This window comes from Chlamydotis macqueenii, chromosome 10, assembly GCF_036417535.1.
Source record: "Chlamydotis macqueenii isolate bChlMac1 chromosome 10, bChlMac1.mat, whole genome shotgun sequence".
Taxonomy (NCBI): domain Eukaryota; kingdom Metazoa; phylum Chordata; class Aves; order Otidiformes; family Otididae; genus Chlamydotis; species Chlamydotis macqueenii.
In genome coordinates this window covers 16,486,925-16,508,944 of record NC_141565.1, presented here as the reverse complement: position 1 = coordinate 16,508,944, position 22,020 = coordinate 16,486,925, and the positions used below count along the sequence as shown (strand labels likewise).

Sequence of the window (22,020 nt, the reverse complement as noted above, 5' to 3'; positions counted from 1 at the left end):
CAATGCCATGAAGCAAGACACTTCAGTGCTGAAGTGACACATGGCTTTCTGAGTGTCCAGGGGCCCAGCTCAGCTTTCACCTCAAGTCTGGACCCCAAAGTGTGCCCAGGCAATTCCTCTCTCAGGTGTCCTAGCAATTTGGGACCCAGCTTGATAGATATGCCTGGATCTGCTGTGTGAGGTGCTTTGGGCAGGGCCTGAGGGCTGGCTGAAGTGAGGTCCTGAAGGAGAGTGATTTGCCTCCAAAAAGGCCTCTACCTTCAAAAGATGGATATTCATTGGCACGTGCCTCTCCTGGAGCTGAGCCTCCTGGTCCTCTCCTGCTTCCCTGAGTTGCAACCACAACATTGTCCTTGAGCAGTGAGGTGACCCTGGAGAAGCTGGCTTGCCAACTACAAGCAAGGGCCACTGATAGCATCCTCGTTGGTCCATGTGCCCGTGGGCAGGGTGCCTGTTATGCAGCTTTTGGAAATGTGACTGTAGTGACTGCTGTCTCCTGGATTTTCCAGGCCCAATTCTCTTTGGTTGGCTGAGGGATTTGTTACCGGAATTCCCTTCCCTGATGGTGGGGAGAGCTTGTAGATGAAAGGAAGGTGGTGTTAACAGTGGCAAATAGCTTTTCCTTTCCACTCCTCCCCTGTGAGTGTAAAATGCTTCGTTCTGCCTGGAGTTTAGCTACAGGTTATGTTTAAAGTGTTTGTGGAAGCTGAGAGTGGTTACACCGGTAGCTTAAAAGACATAAAAGCAGTGACTTGAGACAGCAAGATAGGAGACAAAGCGGCAGCCAGGGTTTTAACTGGCTTATTTATTACAGCCTTGAGAGCAAGAAGTGTTACAGAGGACAACACTCCTATGATGTTTATGTAAGGCTGTAAGAAATTGATTACAGCTCATATGTTTTGTTGCATGGTGCTGGGAGGAATCATAAAAGTAATGTAACAAAGTTTTGAACATTGTGTTACTGCTGGTCTGTTTGAAAGCCTCATTTACCACAATGAGAACCTTTAATTTGTTCTTCTTGCCGACTCTTGCCGAAGTTGTCTTTGCTTCCAACTTCTTTGTGTTGCTACTTGCAGAATTCAGGTCTTCCAGGCTGCAGACCTTCAGGGTGAATGATATCTTCTATTGTTGGTCATTTAAACAAAAAAAAAAAAATAGCTCAGGATTTTGAAGAAGTGTATTTTCCCACAGGGATGTTTTCTTATAGTTGTTGTTTGTAAGCCAGGACTTGTCCTCTTCTGTCAGACTAAGAGCTTTGGAAAAGCCTTTCCTAATATTCTTCCCAGTTTGTGCCACTTGATCCCACCATCCCACTGAACCATGCAGGGTTTGGTGTAGGGCACACAGTGCCCAGCAGCGGCACTGGGAAGGGCAGCTTTCCCACAGCCGCCCTCCTGCCCTGGTGGGACCAAGCCCTGGACTTGCATCGCTGTCCTGGAGGAGGTTGGGGGTTCTCAGCAATGTCTTGGGCCTCTGTCCAACCCTCTTCTTGCAGCTTCAGAGCAAGTACAAGTAACAGATCTTCTGAAGATTTATCTGGGTTTTGGCATTTAAGATGTTTTACAGCCAGAAATTCTGTTCTCCTCTCGCTGTCCTTCTACTGGCCCAAGGCAGTAAGTAATAAATCTCAGCGTCTTTGAGCATCCATAAGTCACCGCTGGAGAATGAAGTTACTTTCACCTGGATGCTTTCATTCAGTGTATGTGCATTAAATTGTTTCTCCATTGGATCTTCTCTAAAGCAATGGCATCTTACGTCCCTTCAGGAACTGCGTGAAGTGGTAGACTTGAGTCCGGCAAGACTATAGACTAAAACCAACAGTAAAAGAGACCCAGGAGTGCTGTCCTCCTGACTGCCACCTCGCAAGGTCCCTGGTCCCCCACTGCAGGGCTGCTGGCAGGGGCGGTGGAGCGACTCGGGATGTGTTGTTCCTGGTGATGCTGAGTGATCTGGGGCAGAGACCGCCTAGCAGTTACCCTGGATTGGAGTTAGTACCCGAGAACGTGCAGCGCACAATGCCTTGTCTTCATTTCTGTGGGTAACTTGGAGAAAACTATAGATGCTCATTTAGCCTTTGCTTGCCAGACACTTGTTCACAGAACAGACAGGGTGGTTTAAGAGGTTGTGAAGCCCATCTGCTGTTTGATAGTGCTGTTTCAAATGAGAAGAGAGTGTCTGGGGGCTGAGAGTGCTGACAGACGATTTCAGCACAGGTAAAATAAGTTGGGTCCAAACTGTTAGCAGCTGGGTTCCTGAGGTGCTGCAGCTGTTTTTAGGCACGCATCTGCCGATGTTCTTAGGTTACTTCAAGGAGAAGGCCAGTAACCTGGACACAGGCTCACTGAGCTGCATGAAGGCAATTCTAAGATTATTAACGTGGATTTTAAGTCATTGTATTCACGTCACTGTGTCGATGAAAGCACCACTTGCCACTTCCCTTAGCACGTGTCTGTGATGGGGCAATGGAAATGGGGGCTTTAAATTGCCATTTCTAGTTTCACTGATGATAGCGAATGGAAGGAGTCTGGATCTGACATTCTCTGAATAATTGTCCCACCAGACCTCAACAGAAGAGACCAGTGGGAGAGCAAAGTGCTGAATCTCATTTGGTCTGTTCCCACCAAGAAGGAAAATCAATGGAACCTCAGCTGCAACCATGAGGAGAGGACAAAATAATACAGCACTCAGACAAAAGGACTCAATTCTATTTATTTCGATGTTAAGAGAATGGGGTTGAATGAGAAGGTGTGTGTTCTGTCGATTTCAGCACATCTGGCTTTTTCTGGTGTAGTTTTACATGAAAGTGAGGTGCAGTCTTAAGTTGCAGGAACTTGAAAATGTGGATTTTTGTTTGAAACTTCTCAAATATTAAAGAAGTGGTGCTTGGGAAGGACTGAGATTCTCACAGATCAGTGTGTATAAAGTTGGATTTCTGAGTTTATTTAGATACTAGAAAAAATGTCCTGCCATTTCTTATTATTGTTGTTGTTGTTGTTACTGTTTTACTGGTAAGTGCTGAGCATCTTTGAGCCTGCACTGGCTGCTGGGGGAACTGCAAGACGTTCAGCGTATCCGATACTTCCTGCGTACAAGGTCCAACCATGGATTTGAGTGCCTGGCACCTCTAGTAAACATCTCGATTTGTGTAATGTAAGCTTCGGACGACAAAACTAGAATCAGATGCTTTTTTTTTTTTTTTTTTTTCCTTCCTTCCCTGTTCTGGTGCTAAGCCTTTGTTCCTCTTTTGGACTGATGTTTTCCTTAACTCTGTGTTGTGGCTTAACTGTACCATACCTTCCCTCTTACTGTTTTTGATATTTTCTTTTTTTTTAACTCCTGTGCAGTTATAATGGTCTCGAGTTCTGCCTTCGCTGCTCGCTGACAGAGTTGTCCTTTCCATGCCGCAGGGAGCTGGGCATAGGCAGTGGAGATATACTGATAAATTCTTTGCTTTTGTGTTAGATGTTTTGTTTTGTTTCGGTATAGTATGTATCATTTCCCATTCAAAACTGCTTTTATTGTATGGTTGGAAAAATCCTCTGACTTGGCGTTGGCAAAGGAAGCAGAGTTTAAAAGGGAAGAAAAAAATAATACTTAATCTGCAGCATTTAATTTAATAAGCAGTATTTTGGGGTTCCTTTTGTTACTTGCTACCTTTTGAACTCTGTAAAGCAGCATGCAGACCTAATTCACAATAGCGTCACTCTGTTAAGCTGCGCAAGTAAACACTTTAAATGGGAGGAAGCACCTGCGTATCGCTATTGTCTCTCTTCTTCCATTAGCAAAAGTCTCTGGGCTCACTCCGCTCCAGCCAAGCTTTCCAGTCAGTGGAAATCCACAGGCAGCGGTGGGCAGAAAGCAAACCTCGCTGCCCTCGGGCTGGAGGAGCGAGCGTGCGTGGAAGGGCAGCCGGTCATGGAGGGGAGCGTGGGTGTGCGTGTAGGCACCCGCACACGAGTGGGCTACCACGCACTTGCACATCTCCTGGGCCTGGGCCCCGACAGAGCGGGCTGCCGGGATTACAGAAGTCGGCAAGGTAGGTCAATGCAAGGCGTCTGCACCCAAAGCTGTTGGTGGGGCAGGGGAGGCTGATGGGCCCTGGGGGCCACGGTGCTCTCAGCACACGTGGTGCTCTGAAATTATCGCTGTCGGCCCACTCGTTGGGTTTGTGTAACCAAATGTTTGGCTTGATTGCTTTCCTGTTAAGTTTGTACGTTTTTACGGACCAGCCACATTCCTTGGTGAGGAACTGGTTAAGGTGTCACAGTTATAGATACAAGCTGTAAGAAGTTTACTAGACAAGCTTTAAAGCTGGAAAAGCTGGCTTGTATAGAAGAGCCTTAAAGGTTAAAATCTCTTTAGCTTACCCAAGACAGGTCAAAGGTGACTTATCATGATCTAAAACTATCCGCAAACAGAAGATTTTTGCTGGTAGAGAATTTCCTTTGATCTAGGAAACAAAGGGATTAAAAAGTTCATTGACTTGAGGCTGAATTTGGATGAGTTCAACCTAGAAAATAGTAGGATGGATTTTCTGTCTCCGTTGGTGTGTTAATACTGTAATTTGTGCCTAACGAGAAATTGTGGGCAGCGTAAAAATTGCTGGATAAAGCGCTTAGTGTTGTATAGGAGATCTTGTTAGAGTAGTGTCACTTTTGGATTTCTAGCTTTTCAATCTCTACATGTTAGAGGAGTTTGGTGGTGTTGTGGGTACCTGGGGAGTTGGAACTACATCTCAATTTATTAAGTGTTCATTTATTGGAGTTTGAGATACTTTTCCTGAGATGTTAGTAATTATTTTATTAATCCTTCTAAAATCAGTTTCCATTTAGGAGAAATTGTCTTTGTGCCCTCTAGTGGAAAAACTATTTATTTGAAAGCTTCCAAACTGGGAGAAGTTCTCGCAAAAAAAAAAAAAAAGTGTAATGTGTGAGAAAGGCCATAGAGGAGCAGAGCAAGGCTGGAGAGATGAGGGGTTGCGGGAGGCGGACGTGCTCTGTGCTTCCTCTGCTTTGGTCCTCACAAAACTGTAACACTAATGACAAACACAGACGTGTCGCTTTTTCAAATAGGGGAGGTAAGGGAATGTGAGTAGAGAAGGAAGAGATTATCCCATGGTTGTGTTAGCTGGGCTTGGTGAAATTATTCTGGGTGACTTGAGGAAAACCTGATATCAGCAAGCTCTGAACCACTGGTAATTGCTATTGATGTTCCCTGGGGATGTGGTGGGGAGGGAAGAGGAACAGAGCAAAGCCCACTCCAGGCCTTCAATGGGAGGTAAAGGGAAGATCCAGAAAATGAAGGATCAGAGAATCTGACCCTTATTCCTCAAAAATGTTCCAGAGCAATTTATGAACAGCAGAGAGGAGGATGAAGATGGGAGTCCAGAAGAAAAGCTGAATTACAAAGACAAAAAATTAGGCAGATCTGTCCAACTTGGCTATTTAATGGGATAACTGGTTTGTGCATGAGAGGGACTGCTGATATGACTAAGGCTTAGGAGCAGAATTTCACATCATCTTGGTGAGCAGCAAAACTGATGGGGCACCAGCACATTGAGATGTAGGGAAGAGGATGGTGTCATGGTGGATCTGGAGGGAGCAGGAGCTGAATGAGGAGGAGGAGCAGCGGGACAGGGTGGTACGTGGTGATGGGAGCTGTTCTGGATGGCCAGCTCCAAGTCAACGGGATACTGAGGTTTGAGAAAAGGAGTCAGATCTCTCTGAGTCATCATTACAGAAGCATTGTATGTAAGACAAGGCTGGAAATTGCTTCCTGCTGCACTGAGGGGTGCTGGCCGGTGCAAGGCAGGAGGAAAGCGGTCAACACTTGCAAGTCTGGAGCTGAACCGCACAGGTGGGAGACTCAGCAAATGAGGCCAGAGGGGGAAAGCTGAAGGAATTGTATTTGGAAATAGAAGCCTGAGTGCAGGCAGTACGTTTTCTGATGCATAAAAGATTTCTGTAAACAGGATGATGACCAGCTTTTAGTACTCACTGGGGAAAAGTACCTGTATTTGCCTGGAAAAAATATTCAAGGTGTGTATTGGGGGAGAGTTTCTCACTAGGAGGGTAATGAAGCAAAAGCAAAAGAAATTGTGAATCTGCTTCACCAGAGGATTTGCAGAGCAGTTAAACCAGTGCCTCTTGCCGATGGTGTGATTTCTCTCCCCGTTCTGTTACCTTCTGTCCATCCACCCACCACGCAGAGTCTATTTTACTCATTAATCCACCAAGCTGGACTTTTTTATTTCTGTTGCTAGAGGTGTTTTCAGCGGTTGGGAGTCAAAACCAGTAGCAGTGTTGCAGGCAGTTACATGGCTTTGGGATATAAATTCTGCTCTCAGTGCAGTCATGAAAACTTCAAACAGATGTAGATCACAAGAAATTGCTGCTGTCCCATACACTTTCCCTTCCCTCTCTCTGTTTCTTTCTGGAGCTGCTCATTCAGGATATTACGAGAGCAATAGATGTGAATGGGATGGAGTCTCCCCACAGCCCCCTCCCATCGCTGTCATCCTCGCTTTTGTTGTGCTGGACTGTCATTCTTGTTTATTTTGGTTTGAATTACAATTGCAAAAACTGTTACAGCTCTGTTTATTTGCTGTGTGTCATGAGTCACTGTTTATGTTTGCCGCTGTTTGCATTGCTCATTGCTTTTTCTCTCCCTCTGTCTCATGCTTGCAGCCACAGCTCTCCTCTATCTCAGAGCCTCTTCTCCTTTTTTGAGTCTATGCTGCTCTGTGCTCCTGCTGACAGTGAAGATCCAGGATTAGGCTTTTTTTTTTTTTTCTTTTTCTCTTTTTCCTGGTGTTTTGTAAGGATCCTTGTTTGAATGAAGAGGTTCCTTGGAGACTCCTTCCCTGAGATTTCTGTGCTAAATCAGTCTCTATCTTATTTCTGCCAAGCAGTGAGATTGATACTGCTTTTTCTGGCTTGCAAATTTCAGGGAAGGGAGGAAGAATCATGTTAAAAGGACCTTTTTCAAAGTTACCGAGATGCCCATGCACAATTCCATCATCTGCTGTTGCACTGGCAGGTGTGAATCCCTTCATGTACATTGTCATTGGGGTGGAGAGTCGGGCATCCTGCACGAGACCAGGACACAGGAAGGGGTTTGAGTGGCTTTGCTCTCACGATCTCTGCACAGCAGCAAGTTGCTTTTCTTTGCCATCCCTCAATTTTTTCTGGTTTATAAAATGGAGATAAAGTTGTAGCATCGAGGCCTAGCTCTCCCTGCCATGGCTCCAGCCGTCATCCCAGTATGCTGAAGCACTTCCACCATCATTTGCTAGGTTTCTTTTTGGTCCAGGATAATGTCGTCTCTCAAGACAGCTGAAGCCCAAGGAGCTTGCAGGCACTCGGTGTTCCAGCCTGAAGATGAGCAGAAGTTGTTCAAACATGGTGTGTCTGTGCCAAAGGGCACACGGCAAGGTGTAAGGAGAGGACCATGACCTTGGTGGCTGGCAGCCTAGTGCAGTGGGTGGCCATCCATCACAATTGGTTTGCCCCAGGGCTGCCAAGAGGCTGACTTGTTTCTCAGTTCCCTACGTAAGGCAAGGGGTCGGTGACTCTTGCAGAGCGCTTTGAGCTCCGTGCGTTAGAAATGCTGGGTAAGAGCTTGTTCTCAGCTAGAAGATACGACTGATACTTCATGGGTTTCTCCTGGTTCTGTAGGCTAAATTCAGTAGAAAATCTTCCTCCCCAGCCATTTTAGGCAGCTAAGTGGTCTCAGAGGGCTTTCCTTGAACCTTACGAGCTTGGTGTCTACTGCTTGCACCACCAGCATGATTTCTGTCTGAGGCAAAGGCAAATACCCAGATGCTCCAGGCTGGGGTATCTGACCTCCAGGCCACAGTGTGGCCCCAGTTGCAAGGAGCTGCTGGTCTATCAGGAATTAGGGCTGACCAAACTAGCCTCTGGAAGGGGCTCTGGGTGGATGGGGAAGGGGCTTTCCAGTTCTGATGGCCTCGTGCTTCCTTTTCTTGCTCCTGCTAAAGCACTGTCATTGGTAGCCAAGAAAACTGTACAGCTCCTTGTCTCTGAAACTTGAAAGGTAATGTCTTGCAAGTCGCTCCGTATATTTATCAAGGAGAAACAGGCAATTTATTTGTGTCGGCTTAATAGAGCCTCAGCTTACAGAGCTCTGTGTGGGAGAGTTAACGACGAGTCCCGAGTCTGTCTCTGGTCATCCACCGCTTGAGCAAATGTTGGATTGTGAATCCACTGTAAAATAGCTCCAAGCCTCAATTAGCAGCCTTGGTAGAGAGCAGGCAGGTTTTCAGGTATAAAATGTCCATTTTGACTGTCTAAGTGTTCTCAGGTGGCCCATGGAATGTGGATTTGTTTAGTCTATTTGTAATTGAAAACCTTTTAATTATCTCCAATTTATAAATTCCTAGTTTGGTACTCGAGTGCCTGTAAGAAAATGCTCAGCTTTTGCTGGATAGTAATCAGTGTCAGAGGAAACGGGGAATAGATGCTGTGTTTTAAATGGTGTCAGTTCCAGCAACTGGAATGTATAATTTAAGTCACTTATATTTAATCATCCTTTATACACTGAATTTCAGCCTCTGCTGCTTGACTCACAGGAAGCTGACAGCTTTTTTAATGCCAATGTGGTAACGCTTGAAATTTCCTTAAGCTGCTGTACGCTGAGACCTGGCTCTTCACCGCGTGTGTGGGTGCTGCATCCGCAGATGATAGTCCAAGCCCGGCTGCAGTTGGGTGCAGGGGTTGGGCTCTGCTTCACCTTCCTGCAGCCCCAATTTGGGATGTCTGAATTGTTTTACCTTTTTACGGAGCTGTGACATCTGCTGTAAATACCACAACGACTGCTGAGGGTGGGATTGTGGATCTGGGGTCCGTGTATAACAGCTAAACATATCCTGGAAATTCAGCGGGTTGGAAAATAAAGCAGACAAAGCTGTGTGCATTGTGCTCCGCATCCATGCGGTGGGGACGTTTCCCACTGGAGTGAGGTTGTGCCCAGTTCACACCGGGGTCTGGTGCCTGGAAGTGGGAAGCTTTGCTTTCCTGCGTTTCAGTGAGGAAAAGGTGCAATGTGGGGTGCAGAGAGCCCCGATCCTGCCTGGGGAGTGGAGCAGCAGTACACCGGCTTCGACCAGCGACAGTGTGCGCAATTTAAACCCACATTTTATAGGGGTGCATGTGTATGTTTGTGTACATATGTGTAAGCATATATAAATACATGTACACATGTGTAAAGAAGACTTTTTAAGCATTTTTAAAAAGCAGCTGAGAAGCCCTGTGTGTGTCTAGGGTCGTGTGGGATTCTGGTCCCTGGCTGCCTCCCCTCTGCCTGCTCCCCTGACTCTGGATGAAATAATTCGATGCAGTTCTTGCTCTTGGTGACTGGTTGATGGCATTAGCAGAGGGAGTGGAATTTAATCCATAAAAAAATACAGCAGGGCTGCCAGGGAGGGAGCCCCAGCAGAAGAAGGGGTGAGCAGCAAAGGGAAGCCGTGCACTCTCCGTGTGATGCAGAAGTCGGTCGCCTTTATTTGAAATTGCATATGGAGACGATGTTATAACAGATTTGCCGACATAGGAAATAGGTAGTTTTTGTTGTGCCTAGCAGTCAAATTATATAGTCTTAAATTAGAAGCTGCCACTTCTGTTTAGAGTAAAACTTACTTTTCTGTGTAAGCATGAGAATATTAGCGTTTCCAGCTTGCTGAGCTCGACCGAATGTGCACCGGATTTGCAAAGGAGCCCATTAGTGCTTGCGGAGGTTAACAGCAAGGAGGGGGCAGCGGGGAGGAATGTCTTAATGAGACAGGGTGAAGAGTTGACGTGAGGACACGGAGCGCTTGGAGCCACCTTCTGCTGTGGGAAGAATCCAGCTGTCGCTGGAGGAGTGGCACACTCGGGTAGCAGGCAGCTCAGTGGTCCTGTCGCCATGAGGAGGAGGAGGTTTCCAAAGCGTCTCTCCGAAACTCTTCTGCAGCATTGGGGGTGGCTTGAATGTGGATCAGGAGATGATGGAGGAGCTTTGGTCCTTTTGCTGCTCACAGCCACCAAGTGAATTGGTCGCCGAGGAGAGAAGAGCTCCTGTTGGCCTAATTTCCCTGGGGCTCAGAGGGTCCCAGGTCAAGCGGAGCATCCTCAGTGTTGGGGCAGCACTTCCTTAATTTTAGAAGTGTTTCAGTTCCTGAGGTGGCTCAGAGTTGGCAGGCACCAGCAGGCGATGCTGTGTTGGCTTTCAGTGGGAGTTTCACCTCACAAATAGGAGGATCGAGCCTGGAGGGCCACTGGAAATGTTAGGGTTTGCAGGAGAAGATCTTACAGTGGATCATGGATCCTTTCGTCTGTGCATTTTACAGCTCTCCAGATTGTGTTTACTTTTCTGTTTCATTATTTTAAAGATGGAGCACTCTGTAGTGACAGGAGGAACTAAAGGAATAATTGGGAATTTATTCCGTGCATGTCACCTTGTTTCATATTGTGGAAGTATTGGTAGAGAGCTTGTCATTTTCTTGAGTTTATTCACTGCTCAGAACTACTCACTGCATAAATTTCTGGGGGGAAAAAACCCAACAACTTACATGAACATCTAAGTTGTGAGATGAGCTCGAAGAAAAAAAAGCATTTAGCTTATTTAGTGCCCGCTTCCCCTGAGATTTAAAGCAATGGTAGCTGTGAAGGGTCTTTTAGCTCTAGGATCTTTCTAGTTTTGTAATGTAAAGGTTAGTTTATTTTTTGTTCTCTGGACAAAAGTGATGATCTAAAAGCCTTTTACTTAACAAAAGTGCGTATTTCTACTTTATTGTGTGACTCCAGGAGCCAGATTTTTTTAGAAAACGATCAGATATGTGTGAAAATCATCAGTCTTGGCAGCACTGAAGTCGTTAAGGAGAAGTTCAGTGCTGTATTTGCTCAGAACTGAGTGTAGTGGGATGGGTAGGTTGCAGCAGTCTGGTGTGTTGAGCAGCACGGCTTTTTTAAAGCTCTTAGTACAAGTGCATACGATTACATTTTGAAGTTTATTTTCTGCTGCACTTGATAAAACTTTATTCATTGCAGTGAATGACTTTTTAAAGGCAAAATCCTGGAGAACTCCAAGTAGCTTCTTTGGGAAAACATGGATTTTGCTCTTTGCCACGCTGTTGAGTCAACACTGTAAGTCCAGGTCCCTAGAGATGCACCGTGCGCCTTTGTTGGGTGTGCCTGGATGTTCCTCATCTTCCTGTCTGAGGTGACACATGCCCAGCTCTCGGTGGCTTCGTGGTCATTATAGCATGGACTGTCCTGTTGGGTGGCTTCAAGATGTGCTGCGCTCCCAAAAGCCAAGTCCTTGTGCGCGTGGGTGGGAGGTTGCCCATGCGGGGTGGCACCAGATTGGGAGGTGAAGTAACGGATGGGGTGGTGACAAATGATGCAGATGCAGCCAGATCCAGGATGATGTGGGCATGTTGGTGATGATTTATGCCTTTGTTCAGGAAGAAACATAGGGGATTGGGTAGACTGAGGATACTTAGGGGCAGGCGTTATGGGACTGATAAGGTCTGATTTACTGTGAAAAGGCTGGTGGTCTCTGGGGTTTCTAAATTTTGGCAAAAGCATCAAACTGCTAACGACAAAAAAAAGCAAGCAGAAGAAAAACAAAAAGACCCCCCAAAGCTTGACAAGTTTTCTCCCAGTGTAACCTATTTCCAGGTTAACCCAATATGGGAATCGCTATGCTCTGGGAAAAGGCCTTCTGATGTTGCAATTCATAAATGAAGCTTTCCCAATATTGGACACTTTATTGTGTATATTCTTCCTCTCACTGCACCACAACTCTTTCTTCCTTGGAATATGTTGCACATGTCTGTCTGAAATGTGAATAACCCACATCGTCCTTTCCATCCAGTATGGACCAGCAGTAGATCAAAGCCATTCTGGTGGAGGCTGGCATGTCCTCTTGGGCTACTTTGCTGGGCCTTTGTAAGGAAAGACCTGATTTCAGTTGAATGTCTTTGAATTTCTTGAGTTTTTTTGTGAGCTGGACGTTGACCCTTCCCTACTCCATGGTGAAGCGTGAGGCTGCCTGGTCCCTGCCTGGTCCCACCACATCCTCCATCCCCAACATCACTGCCCAGCAGTGTCCCGTGGTGACAGTGACCCTGGCCCCTGGCAGAGGTGTGCAGCTCTTGCTCAGGGCTAAGCCTCACCTCCATCGCTCAGCTCCATCAGCCTCCAGCCCAAACTGCTGTTGCCTCTTCAGGTAGTTTGACCTGAGCTAAATTTCAAAGTAAAATGAAGCCGCCTGATACTGCAGCTCTTGTGAGCACCAGTGGAGATCTGAAGAAGGGAGAGGGCAGGATCTCACTTGTGTTAGCTGTGCTCGTCCTGACAGCTTCTGTTTGAGCCCCAGGATCAAGGTACTGTTAACACTGGTCTCCAGTTGTCTACCTTCAGTGTGACTGGGCTGCCTCTGCACCCCTCCAAGTCCCAACTCAATTAAAAGGGCATATTTGCAGATTGGGAAGACCTGGGGAAATGCCATCATTTACAAGGCAGAGATGCTAAGAGAGGGTATTTCTGGAGCTTGACGTGCCAGTCAGCTTGCCAGCTCTGCCCCAGCCGGCCGGTGGGGATGCCAGACGCTGCACAGGCACCCACGGGAGCCTTGGTCCTTGTCCCGGCCGTCTGGCCAGATTGGCACTGGTGTCTTGCATAAATAGCACATTTATAAGAAGTCGGCTGATTTAGGATTTTCACCTGAGGTGCGACATGGATGTGTTGTGGGGGTCCCGCTGTGAAGCGGGCTGACGAGCCCTCTGACAGGGAGAGCGGCGGCTGTTCAGCCAAGCGTGGGTTTTCCTGCCGGAGTGTGGGCGACACAAGGAAGCTATATGGAAACTGGATCGGATTCTGGTGCAGGATTTCTGGCAACCTTCAACTCCAGGGAAGCAGTAGTCCCCGAACCAAATGAGCGCTTCCAGCTGCGGGAAAGCAGCCTGCGTTTCCATCCTTCTGCCCGTTTCCCTTTCCCATCTATAAGGTTTCATGTCTTGGCTCCAGCAGCTTTGGTTATATTGCTGGCACTGTTTGGATACTACAGGAGATTTTCCCCTTTTTTGACAGTCACTTGGAAGCTGTTCCTTATTTGCCAAAGTTCTGGGTTTACAGTGATGCAAGCAATGTGATACTGTTTAGCAGCTGTAATAGAAGTCGGGGCCCTGTTGTCTCAAGTATTGTAAAAACGCCTTGTAAAGGCCTGTACGTTATCCAAGTGTGCTACAGGCAGGGCAAGCAAAGGGAGGAAATAAACCAGGCCTTCCCAGCTGCTCCTTATCGATGAGAAACTGAGGCACAAGCAAACATGCAGGTGTGTTTTGCCAGCACCTGAAATGAGACCCAGGTCTCCTGTGTTTTGCTCCAAAGGAATTTTGCTTGTGTGGGTTGATTCAGAGTCAGTTGCTAAAACAAGCTACGGCTGCGTGCGCTTTGCTGCTTTATCCCCTTTTGAGTTGAAACGCTTTGAAACAGATCCAGGATATAAAGCTCATCCACTGCTGGGACATCTCTAATCTACTTTCAGGGAAGGTTTTTTTTTTTTCTTCCTTTTTTTCTTTTTTTTCCCTTCCCCTGAAAACCTGGCCGGGGAGGCAGCGGGAGCATGCTCAGTGTCCCGCGCCCAGGTACGAAGCGGAGGAGTGCTGGGGATCGCACCCTCTGCCAGCAATTTGTGCGTCTCTGGCTGGGGATCCCAAACCAGAGCGGGTGAGGGCGAGAAGGCAGCAGGTAAGGAGCGCTGAGCACGGGCTTGAGTGGTGTAACCAAATCCCAGGGCAGGATTTTTCTTCTCCCGAAGACGCAAGGAAGAGGCTTGAGCAAGAGCGCGTGAGGCGCGGAGAGGAGTTTCTCAAGGTGGACCCCTCAGGCACTCGCTGCGGCGGCTCTTTGTTCGCTCCCTCTCCCCAGCCCATCCTTCGGAGCCATCTTGGGAGCTCCGTTGGTTTGGGTTGTTTCTCATTAAGCTGCTGGCTGTCAGGGCAGGGTTGCCCATCAGCCAGCCCGGCTTGCGGTGCGTGTCTGCGTGCTCCATGCCAGTGTCAGCTTTGGCTCCAGCTTATATTTTCATAAATTAAGTTTACAAGTGTCAAGTCTTGCCAAGAAAAGCTGTAGGGGGAGATTTTTTCTTTTTTTTTTTTTTAAAAAAAAAAAATTCTCTTCAATTTCTTGCTTCTCTGAATGCAGTGAAATTCTTACCCTGGTTGTTGTTAGGCCCTGCATAGCTGAGAGGTTATGTCTGTTCTTTACTGCATTGAAATCCTAAATATTTATGTTACAGGTCTGTTTCCTTGCCATAATCTTTCCTTATAGATTATTGTGGTTATAGTTCCTAAATGATTTGAGCTCTAATAAATAGTTTATTCTATTTTGCATCAACAAGCCAAAATGATAATTTGATCTTTCAGGATATAAATTCATTTTATTTCTTAAGGTATTGTTTGCTTTTACTATTAAAGTTGTTTACAGTAAATTGTTTTTAAGCATTATATTGTTCACTTGTGTATTTTGAAAGAATAACAGTAAAACATTGTTGTGCTCCTGATTTCCCTTTGAAAAGGCAAAGTAACCCTCCGAGCAGGCTTGCTTTCCGCGCTGTAATGGTTCCGTGCTCTTTACTATTGTGTTCCTTAAATAAAAAGCACAAGATGATCCTGCACTGCCTTATAGAAACCTAACAATTGTTTTTGTAAACAGTGTGTGCTCTGGTATCTGTTGCAAGTAACTAGATTATTGTTTATAGTTGTATCTTCTTAATGAGAATTCAAGTTGTTGGATCCTTCCGTGTGTTTTGGAACGAATTGTGCTGTGATTTTAAAAAGCACTCTGTGTAATTGAGAATCATTAACTTCTGATACAATGTGATGTAAACGGAGGAAGTCCGTATTTGAAGGGCTCTCACATCACAGATCATCCCAGCAAGGATCGCTCTGGGCATGGGTTTGGTGAATTCCTAAATTCAAAATCTCCTGTTGCTTGTAGTGGGAGCAGAGGTAGGTACCAGCCTGTCCGTGGGCACTGGGTAGGGCTCTTGAAATCTGGGAGGAGCTGGGGCTCCCAGAGCTAAGCATAGGTATAAATTTAACTTATTTTGAAGTCAGCCTTATTGAACTCAGCCTTAACTTGTTCTCCCTGATTGCCTACACCTGCATGCAATGGAGATCATCAAGGGGCCATGGTGGGGGTGGTTGGGTAGATGTTCTTTGATTTGAAGGGCTGGTGATAAATATTAGAGTCCCCCCCGCCCCCTCCCCAAGCATCTTGTCAGGCACTGCAAACGATTCCCTGGTGACTGATGGGAAAGGAGAAGGTCAGCATTTATATCTCTGCCTGAAGCCACAGGAGAGTTCTCCTAAATGCATAGAAAATGTTTGCAAGAGAAGCTTGCTGGGGCAGCGTCCTCCACAGCGCCGCGGGACAGGGGGCAACATGAGCGAAAGCACTCAGCTCTGGGAAGAGGAGAGGGCATGCCTAACGGGTGCTGCCAGGTGAGCAGGAGAGTCGGAGCGGTAAATCCTTCTGAAGCGCTTGCAGATGCTGGAAACTTTGCTGTAGGCTCTTGAGCTGCCGTGGTGTGGGGCACGGTGCGAGGGCGCTGGGGAGAGGGGTGGGTGATAGATGCTGAGTGGGCGTTTGTGCTGCTGCTGCCCTGCCTGCCCCTTTCTTCAGGTAGGAATGCAGCAGAAAAGTTGTTTTTCTCCATCGGACAGAAAGGGCTGATGTATTTTCATGTCCAAACCTTACTGGTGTTGGTGTGACTCTCCTGAGTTTCTCTCCATGCTTGACTGATGGTGGGACAGCCAGCACGGTTCAGGGGAAACTTTGGGTTGTCTCCTTCATCCGTCCGAGTTATGTCCCTTTTGTAATGTGGATTCTCTCCTTCCTTCCTTTCTCCTTTGAAGTAACGCTGCTGGAGCCCAGAGGCTTCACCTTCTCTGTGCAGGATCTTCCGACAGCAAAGCTCAAGGGATGTGTCCCTGTTGTATAGCACCCCGTGGTCTCTAGTTTCTGCAGCTGATCTGAAGCCTCCCTGCTATGTTCGCACCCCGCAGTGGAGGTTTTGGGCTGGGCAGGGCAGGGGGCTGTTCACCGCCTCTTAGAGTCAGCCCTGCGGTGTCTTCCAGGGAAAGCCTTTGAGGAGAGAAAGCTACTTTCTCTTGCAGCTTGCTGTCTCCTGTGGCGTTATCCATCTTCAAAACATCCTCGTGGTTGAGGTAAATGGTAAAGCAAAGCCCGACAGTAAGTGGCCTTCCAAAACTGCGCATTTTTACTCTTCTGATCTCGCTGCCTTTTGTCTCTGGGCTATTCTGACCTATTCATGTCAAGAGAGCAGAGAATCTGTGAGGCTCTGATGGATTTATACAGCCCCTGCAAAGTCTAGGAGAAGGTCTAATTTGATCTGACGTTTACTAATCTGCCAAGACTGTCCATGATTTGTTTTCATACAGAGTTGAGTTTCATATGCCACAGAGAAACGAGTAAACATATTGCACTGGTAACAACAGCAAGGATGAAGCCAAGTTTTTGGTATTCATACACTTCAAAATTCCTTTCTGCTTTCCTTTTACAGGGATTTATTCCTTTTGCTAATTGTCAGGTTGCTAATTTCCTTCACCTGGCGAGGTGCTGGCAGAGTATTTGCTGTGAATTATGTGAGGCTTCTTGTTTGGTTTAGTTTTGCATTGCATTCATACTTTCCTAAGTCTGTTGCCTTAGCGTGCCAGTTGTAAATGTGATTCCAAATATCAGATCGTTTTTCTACCCACTGTGTGTGACTGGTCCAACAGCATCTTATATAGTGCATAGATATTCTTGAATTTATGTCCTTAAATGGTTCTTACTCTATGGTGGGAAGGTTCTTGATTGTTTTTATGTTTCTGGCACTTTGTGAGTAAACTAGTGAGCTAGTGAAATTCTCCAATGTTTAATTTGTTGTTTGGTTTGTTTGTTTGGTGGTTTTTTTTTTCTTCTCATTTGTTTTGCTTTTGGGGGGAGGGTTGTGTTTGGTGTTTGTTTTTTTTTTTTTTCTGTGTCCCCCCCCCCCCCCCCCCTTGTGTATTTTAGGATACCCTGATTAGGTAACACTAGAAAAACTTTGTTTTAGATCTGTAATCTGTATTAACTGATATCAGGCTAGGAGCTTATTCAAACCCCTGGACTAAACCAACTCATTTTATAGTTCTAATTGTTATATCTGAAACCCAGAAGGTGTCAATCCCTTTCCTGTAAATACTGTTCCTTTGTAGAAATTCATAGTGGTGGCATAATTGCAGCACAGGAAAGTTTGTGCACATGAAAAATCAGTTGTCCTTTTAAGGAAATAAAACCAAAAAAAACAACCCACACCACCTGCAAAACCTCACATTATTAATTTGGATTTCAAGCCTCAACAGTGTATGGCCTGCCACAAAATAAAGCACGGTGATGGATCTGACAGTAAAGATGCCTGTACGTGGGGTACCCATCTGTTTAAGTTTGTTTCCATATCACTGCAAGAAGGCTGTTTTGAAGCTGAGGCACTGGATTAAGGTCTCCAGAACTGAGTTCCAGGCTCATGGGCAAACGTAGCCCGGTCGGGGGGTACTGCCGTGCTTGGGACTACCCCTCTCTGAGGTCTCTGCTCTCGCCACACCAGAGGCTTTGCTGCTTCGTGCAAGGAAAACCCAAATCGGCACTTGCTGCATGACCTTCTGTCATGTAAGCTTTTGTTGCCCAGTTTCTGTATCTGTTTCCTTCCTTGCAAACCCTCCAGCTCCTTCCGGGTGGAGGACAGAAGGGAGCGCAGCGGTTCCCGGGTGGGAGTTGGGTAGCGGTGCCTGCGAGGGCACATTAACCCCCGCTGTGGGAGGCAGAAATGGCCGTATGTCCCTCTGCTTTCATAACTCCAGTAATGTCTCTGCAGCCCTTTATCTGCGGAAAGGGCTCCAGCCGGCGTAGCCAGCCCCAGGGCCTTATGGCAGTCATCTGTGTCCTTGTTTTATTTCCTCAGCTTGTATTTCATTAACCTTTTACCTCGCTTGCTTTCTGCGGACTAATTTCCAACAGGCACAAGAGTGAGCTCAGGGTTTCTGGCCTCCTCTGCGCACCCCTGCGCATGTGATCAGTACGCTCGACCTTCCCAATGGATGCTCGTGCTCCTGGCACAGCGCTGGTGGAAGGGCTGAGCTCCTCATCATCCTCCTCCTTGCCTGGGACCAGAGAGGGACGTGTTCTTTAAAGCAATGCAGAGTTGTTTACAGCCTTGTAACCTACCAGCAATCTGGAAGGAGTTTGTTCTTTCTGAAATTAGTAAAACATTAATTGGCTGCCAGTAAACCTGGAGTTGAGTGCAGCTGGCCATGCGTTTTGTTTGGTTTGGTCTAAAAACTATTTAGGAGAAAATCTGTTGACAGCTTGAAGCTATGTAGCAAACTTTTTTTTTCTTTTTTTTTTTTTTTTAATATTCACACCATGAGTAAGTTGGCAGAAGGTTTGAGATGTTCACCAGCTATATGCTCAGGTTTGGTATCAGCATATTAACTGCATACTTGGCATTTTACAATTGCGATGACTTTGTATTAAGCAATTCCTTTGATAATAATCAGAGGGATTCTGGGTTGAGCGAGCATTCATTGCGCCTGGATTCTTTGCTAGAGTTTAAAAATAATACCGAGTTTTTAAGACAAAGGTTCTTAGAGAGGCCAACTTGCTTCTCAGAGTGACTTCTAATAACTTAACAGGATGCTTGTATCTTTAAAACTGTAGGGAAGCTCTGAGCCACCTCTGAACTGTGACACCTTTTGCTCCATTAAGATTTTTTTGCTATGTGTAAGTCATTCCTTCAGGAAAAAAAAAAAATCTCTCCTCCTGAAGAGAGATTATTGTTCATTTTGTCAGATGCTGTGAAGCTGGGTCAGAAAGGTGGCTCTGAGTAGAGCTCTCTGCTTTCACCAGTGTTTCTTCTGGCTGATGTGCAGAATGGCAGGGGAGATGTCTGCCTGTCCGTTCTGGGGGACATGGCCCATCTTTGCCCAAATACCATGTGATCAAGAGTGTGGCATTGGTGGGGAATGGTGCCAAAAGCTGGCGTGCCACGCAGTTGAGGGAGCGGAGCATGCAAGACATGAACAGTCTCACAAAGCTGGTCTTAGTAAATACATTTAAATATGTTAACTGACAGTAGTTTGGACTGTAAATGGGAGGAGACGGTGAAGGAGAGTGGATTCTTTGCTTAATTTCAACTTACTGCTGCAGTTTAGGCTTGTTGACCCTGAAACACTGATACTCCACCCGTGTCTTCTTTTATTTATTTGTTAATCCTGTCCGTCAGCTCACACCAACGAGCTGCTTGAGCATCTTTGCCGCCTAAGTCTTTCCTCTTATTTGTGGCTGTAGGTTTTTGGTTTGGAATAGCTCAAGTTTCCAAGTCATCTCCAACCAGCTGAGGGCTTTCAAACCATATGCCAAAATCAATGCTCTTAGCTCCCAAACTGTGCCTCGGGAATCCTGAAAGGCTTTGTTTCAGACATTGATGCTTCTTGGCCAAGACTTGCGTTGCCTTGTGGCCCGTGGCAGGGAGTGGGTGAACTGCAGGTGCAAACCAACACTGAAGCGCTGCGAGGTGGCGTGCCTTCACCTTGGTTTGTCAGACATCTCACCTGCTTGTAGGCTCATCTGAACATCCTGAGGAATTTGGCTCAGGCTGGTGACAAAGGTGGTGTCTGAGACCACACTTTTTTTTTTTCTTCTCTTTTTTTTGAAGAAGCCTAGACTGAAGCTTGCGTTGCCATTACTGAGAAGTAATGGTTGGAGCAGGGATGTGGGCTGTTGCACGTTGCAGAGAGTAGAGAATTGTTTAAAATAGTAAAGGCTTCCCCCCCGCCTTCTTTTTCTTTCCTCCTTCTTCTTTGTTTTTTTTTTTATTATTATTATTATTGTAAATGACCTAAGCACTGCACTGAAGAGTTTGATCCTGAAAGTCTTAAAAATGCTGGCGCAGGCCCAATCACTTTTATTTGCCAAGGCAAAGTATGATGTGTTTTTTATATGCGTCAGAAGAAGCTTATACACACGTTGCTTGCTTTATGTCTTCAGATATTTGACACAGGCAGAAAAGTGAACTTGTAACTCTTTGCTCACTGAGATGCTTTGTAAGAGAAGCCAAATCAGGGAGATTCTTTCCTTGCTTTTGCCACACTAGATGTTGCCTCGTCAGTTCAACTTGAATTGATATGAATCGTTAGACTATTAGCTTGGCAAAATTCATGCCCGCTTCACCCGGGCGGCATGGGCTTGGGCAATTAATGGTAAAGCAGAGCTTTTTTAAGTGGTCTGAGTGGCCTTTGGATAAAGTCTTCTGCAAAGGAGGGGTTTTTTCATATATAACATGATCTTTAAGTACAACTTTCCCATGTGCGCAGTTGCAATAGGTGGTTTTTGTGAATGTGTCACTCCTGATAAATGAGTTCTTTGGCCAAGGGACCTGGAAGCAGTTATCCTGCCATTGTCAGAGAGCTTTAACTGTTCTCTGGTGCACCCCAGGTCGCACCATGGGCCTCATGGGCAGAAAGCATAGATAACCTGCTTCTCTAGGGGTTTGCTTAGATGTGAAAGTGTTCTGAGCAGATGAAGATCTCCATCCAGGGTCGTCTCGTTTCCCTGGCAAGAAGGACCCATTCTTTATGAGGAGGAGCATATTTGTTGCCTGTAGATGTTACCCTGACCAGGAGGCTGTTTGTAAAGGCCAAGAGCGTTGCAGGAGTCTTAATTCTTGTGCCCAGGGTTGCATTGTCCATGGATTTAGTGTGGTTTTTTTTTAACTGTTTGCTGAACTAAGGTAACTTTAATCCAGTATGTTAAAATAGTCTTTCACGGCCAACTGGTTCATCTGGGAGAGTGATCTGGGCTGTGTTGCTATCTCTTCTTCTGGGAGGTCTTTTAAAATGTCTATTCTTAATCTTTTCTGTACAATAGTACCTTTTTATGTCTTTTTTTTTTTTTGTTCAAGTGTACAAAAAAGGGAGATTATATTCTTATTAGTCTATTCTTCAATAGCTACAGATTAAAAAAGGCCATTTTATTAAAGTTCTGTTGTAGTTTTACAAGTAATACATTGTCAGGAAATAGAGTACGCTTTTTTTTTTTTTACCAGGTTGGATAATTAACCATCAAAGCAATTTATCAAGTGTTACCCAGTGAGTTCCCTGTCGCAGAAGGCGTTAAATCAAGGATTGATGTAGAGGCAGATGCTCTAGTTCTGGCAGAAGCCAGGGAGGAACTGATTGATACGATGTGGCCTGTGTTACACAGGGAGGTGGGAATAGATCATCTCGGGATCCCTCGAGGCTGTAAATCCATACAAATCTGTTACCTATAAATACTGGTAGAAGATTAGACCTGGATATGTAAAATGTCTTTAATTTCTTTGAGTGACCGCGGTGCCATATTGAGTCATTGTTCTGGGCCCAGCCTGGTGTCACCTTGTGAATTAACAGGGTGATTTAATGAGCGCTCTGGGTTGCCTCCTCTGTGTGTGGGCACCAAAGCCGACTTGGCTTAGCTGGTGAGAGGGGAGAAGGTCAGATGCTCGGAGACCGCGATGTCTCTGCAGAAGAGATTTCACAGTAAGAACTGCTCCCCTCCACTTGCAGGAAAAAATTGAAATAATGAAGGACTGTATTTTATGCTTTTTTTTCACTAAGGAAAAGTGTCAGTGGTGAGGAATATTATATATTTATTAAAAAATTGGATATTTTGTTAAATGCATTCAACAAAAAAGAAACATATTTTCTCACTTTCCTTAAGAGGAGAAAAACTTAGAGACCTTCATGTTTTAAAAACCCCTCCCTTTGAATTCCATCCAGTTCTGATTGTAAAATGAATCCCGCATTTTACAGCTGAGCAACGTTGGGAAGCGCTATAAATCCGTGGCCCCATTCATCCTTCAGTGTAGGGATACTGCACACGTTTTGTGGGATAACCCAGAATGTGCTTAAGAAAATGTATTTCTCGTTGTGCTTCT

At 45.9% G+C, this 22,020-nt stretch overlaps 1 protein-coding gene across 21 annotated transcripts in view; it reads left to right on the top strand.

Annotated features, from left to right (window-relative positions):
* The window catches only part of MAGI1 (membrane associated guanylate kinase, WW and PDZ domain containing 1), a 341,064-nt gene that overhangs the window by 40,983 nt on the left and 278,061 nt on the right, over positions 1 to 22,020 (top strand). Inside the window, exon 1 of one of the 21 annotated variants that reach the window (XM_086755371.1) lies at positions 3,817 to 4,036. The exons of the other annotated variants lie outside the window; for them this stretch is intronic. Within the exon in view, the coding sequence (XP_086611497.1) occupies positions 3,916 to 4,036 (121 nt within the window). The 5' untranslated portion in view covers positions 3,817 to 3,915. Of the gene's footprint in view, positions 1 to 3,816; positions 4,037 to 22,020 lie in introns of those variants that run through there. 21 annotated transcript variants of the gene reach the window in all.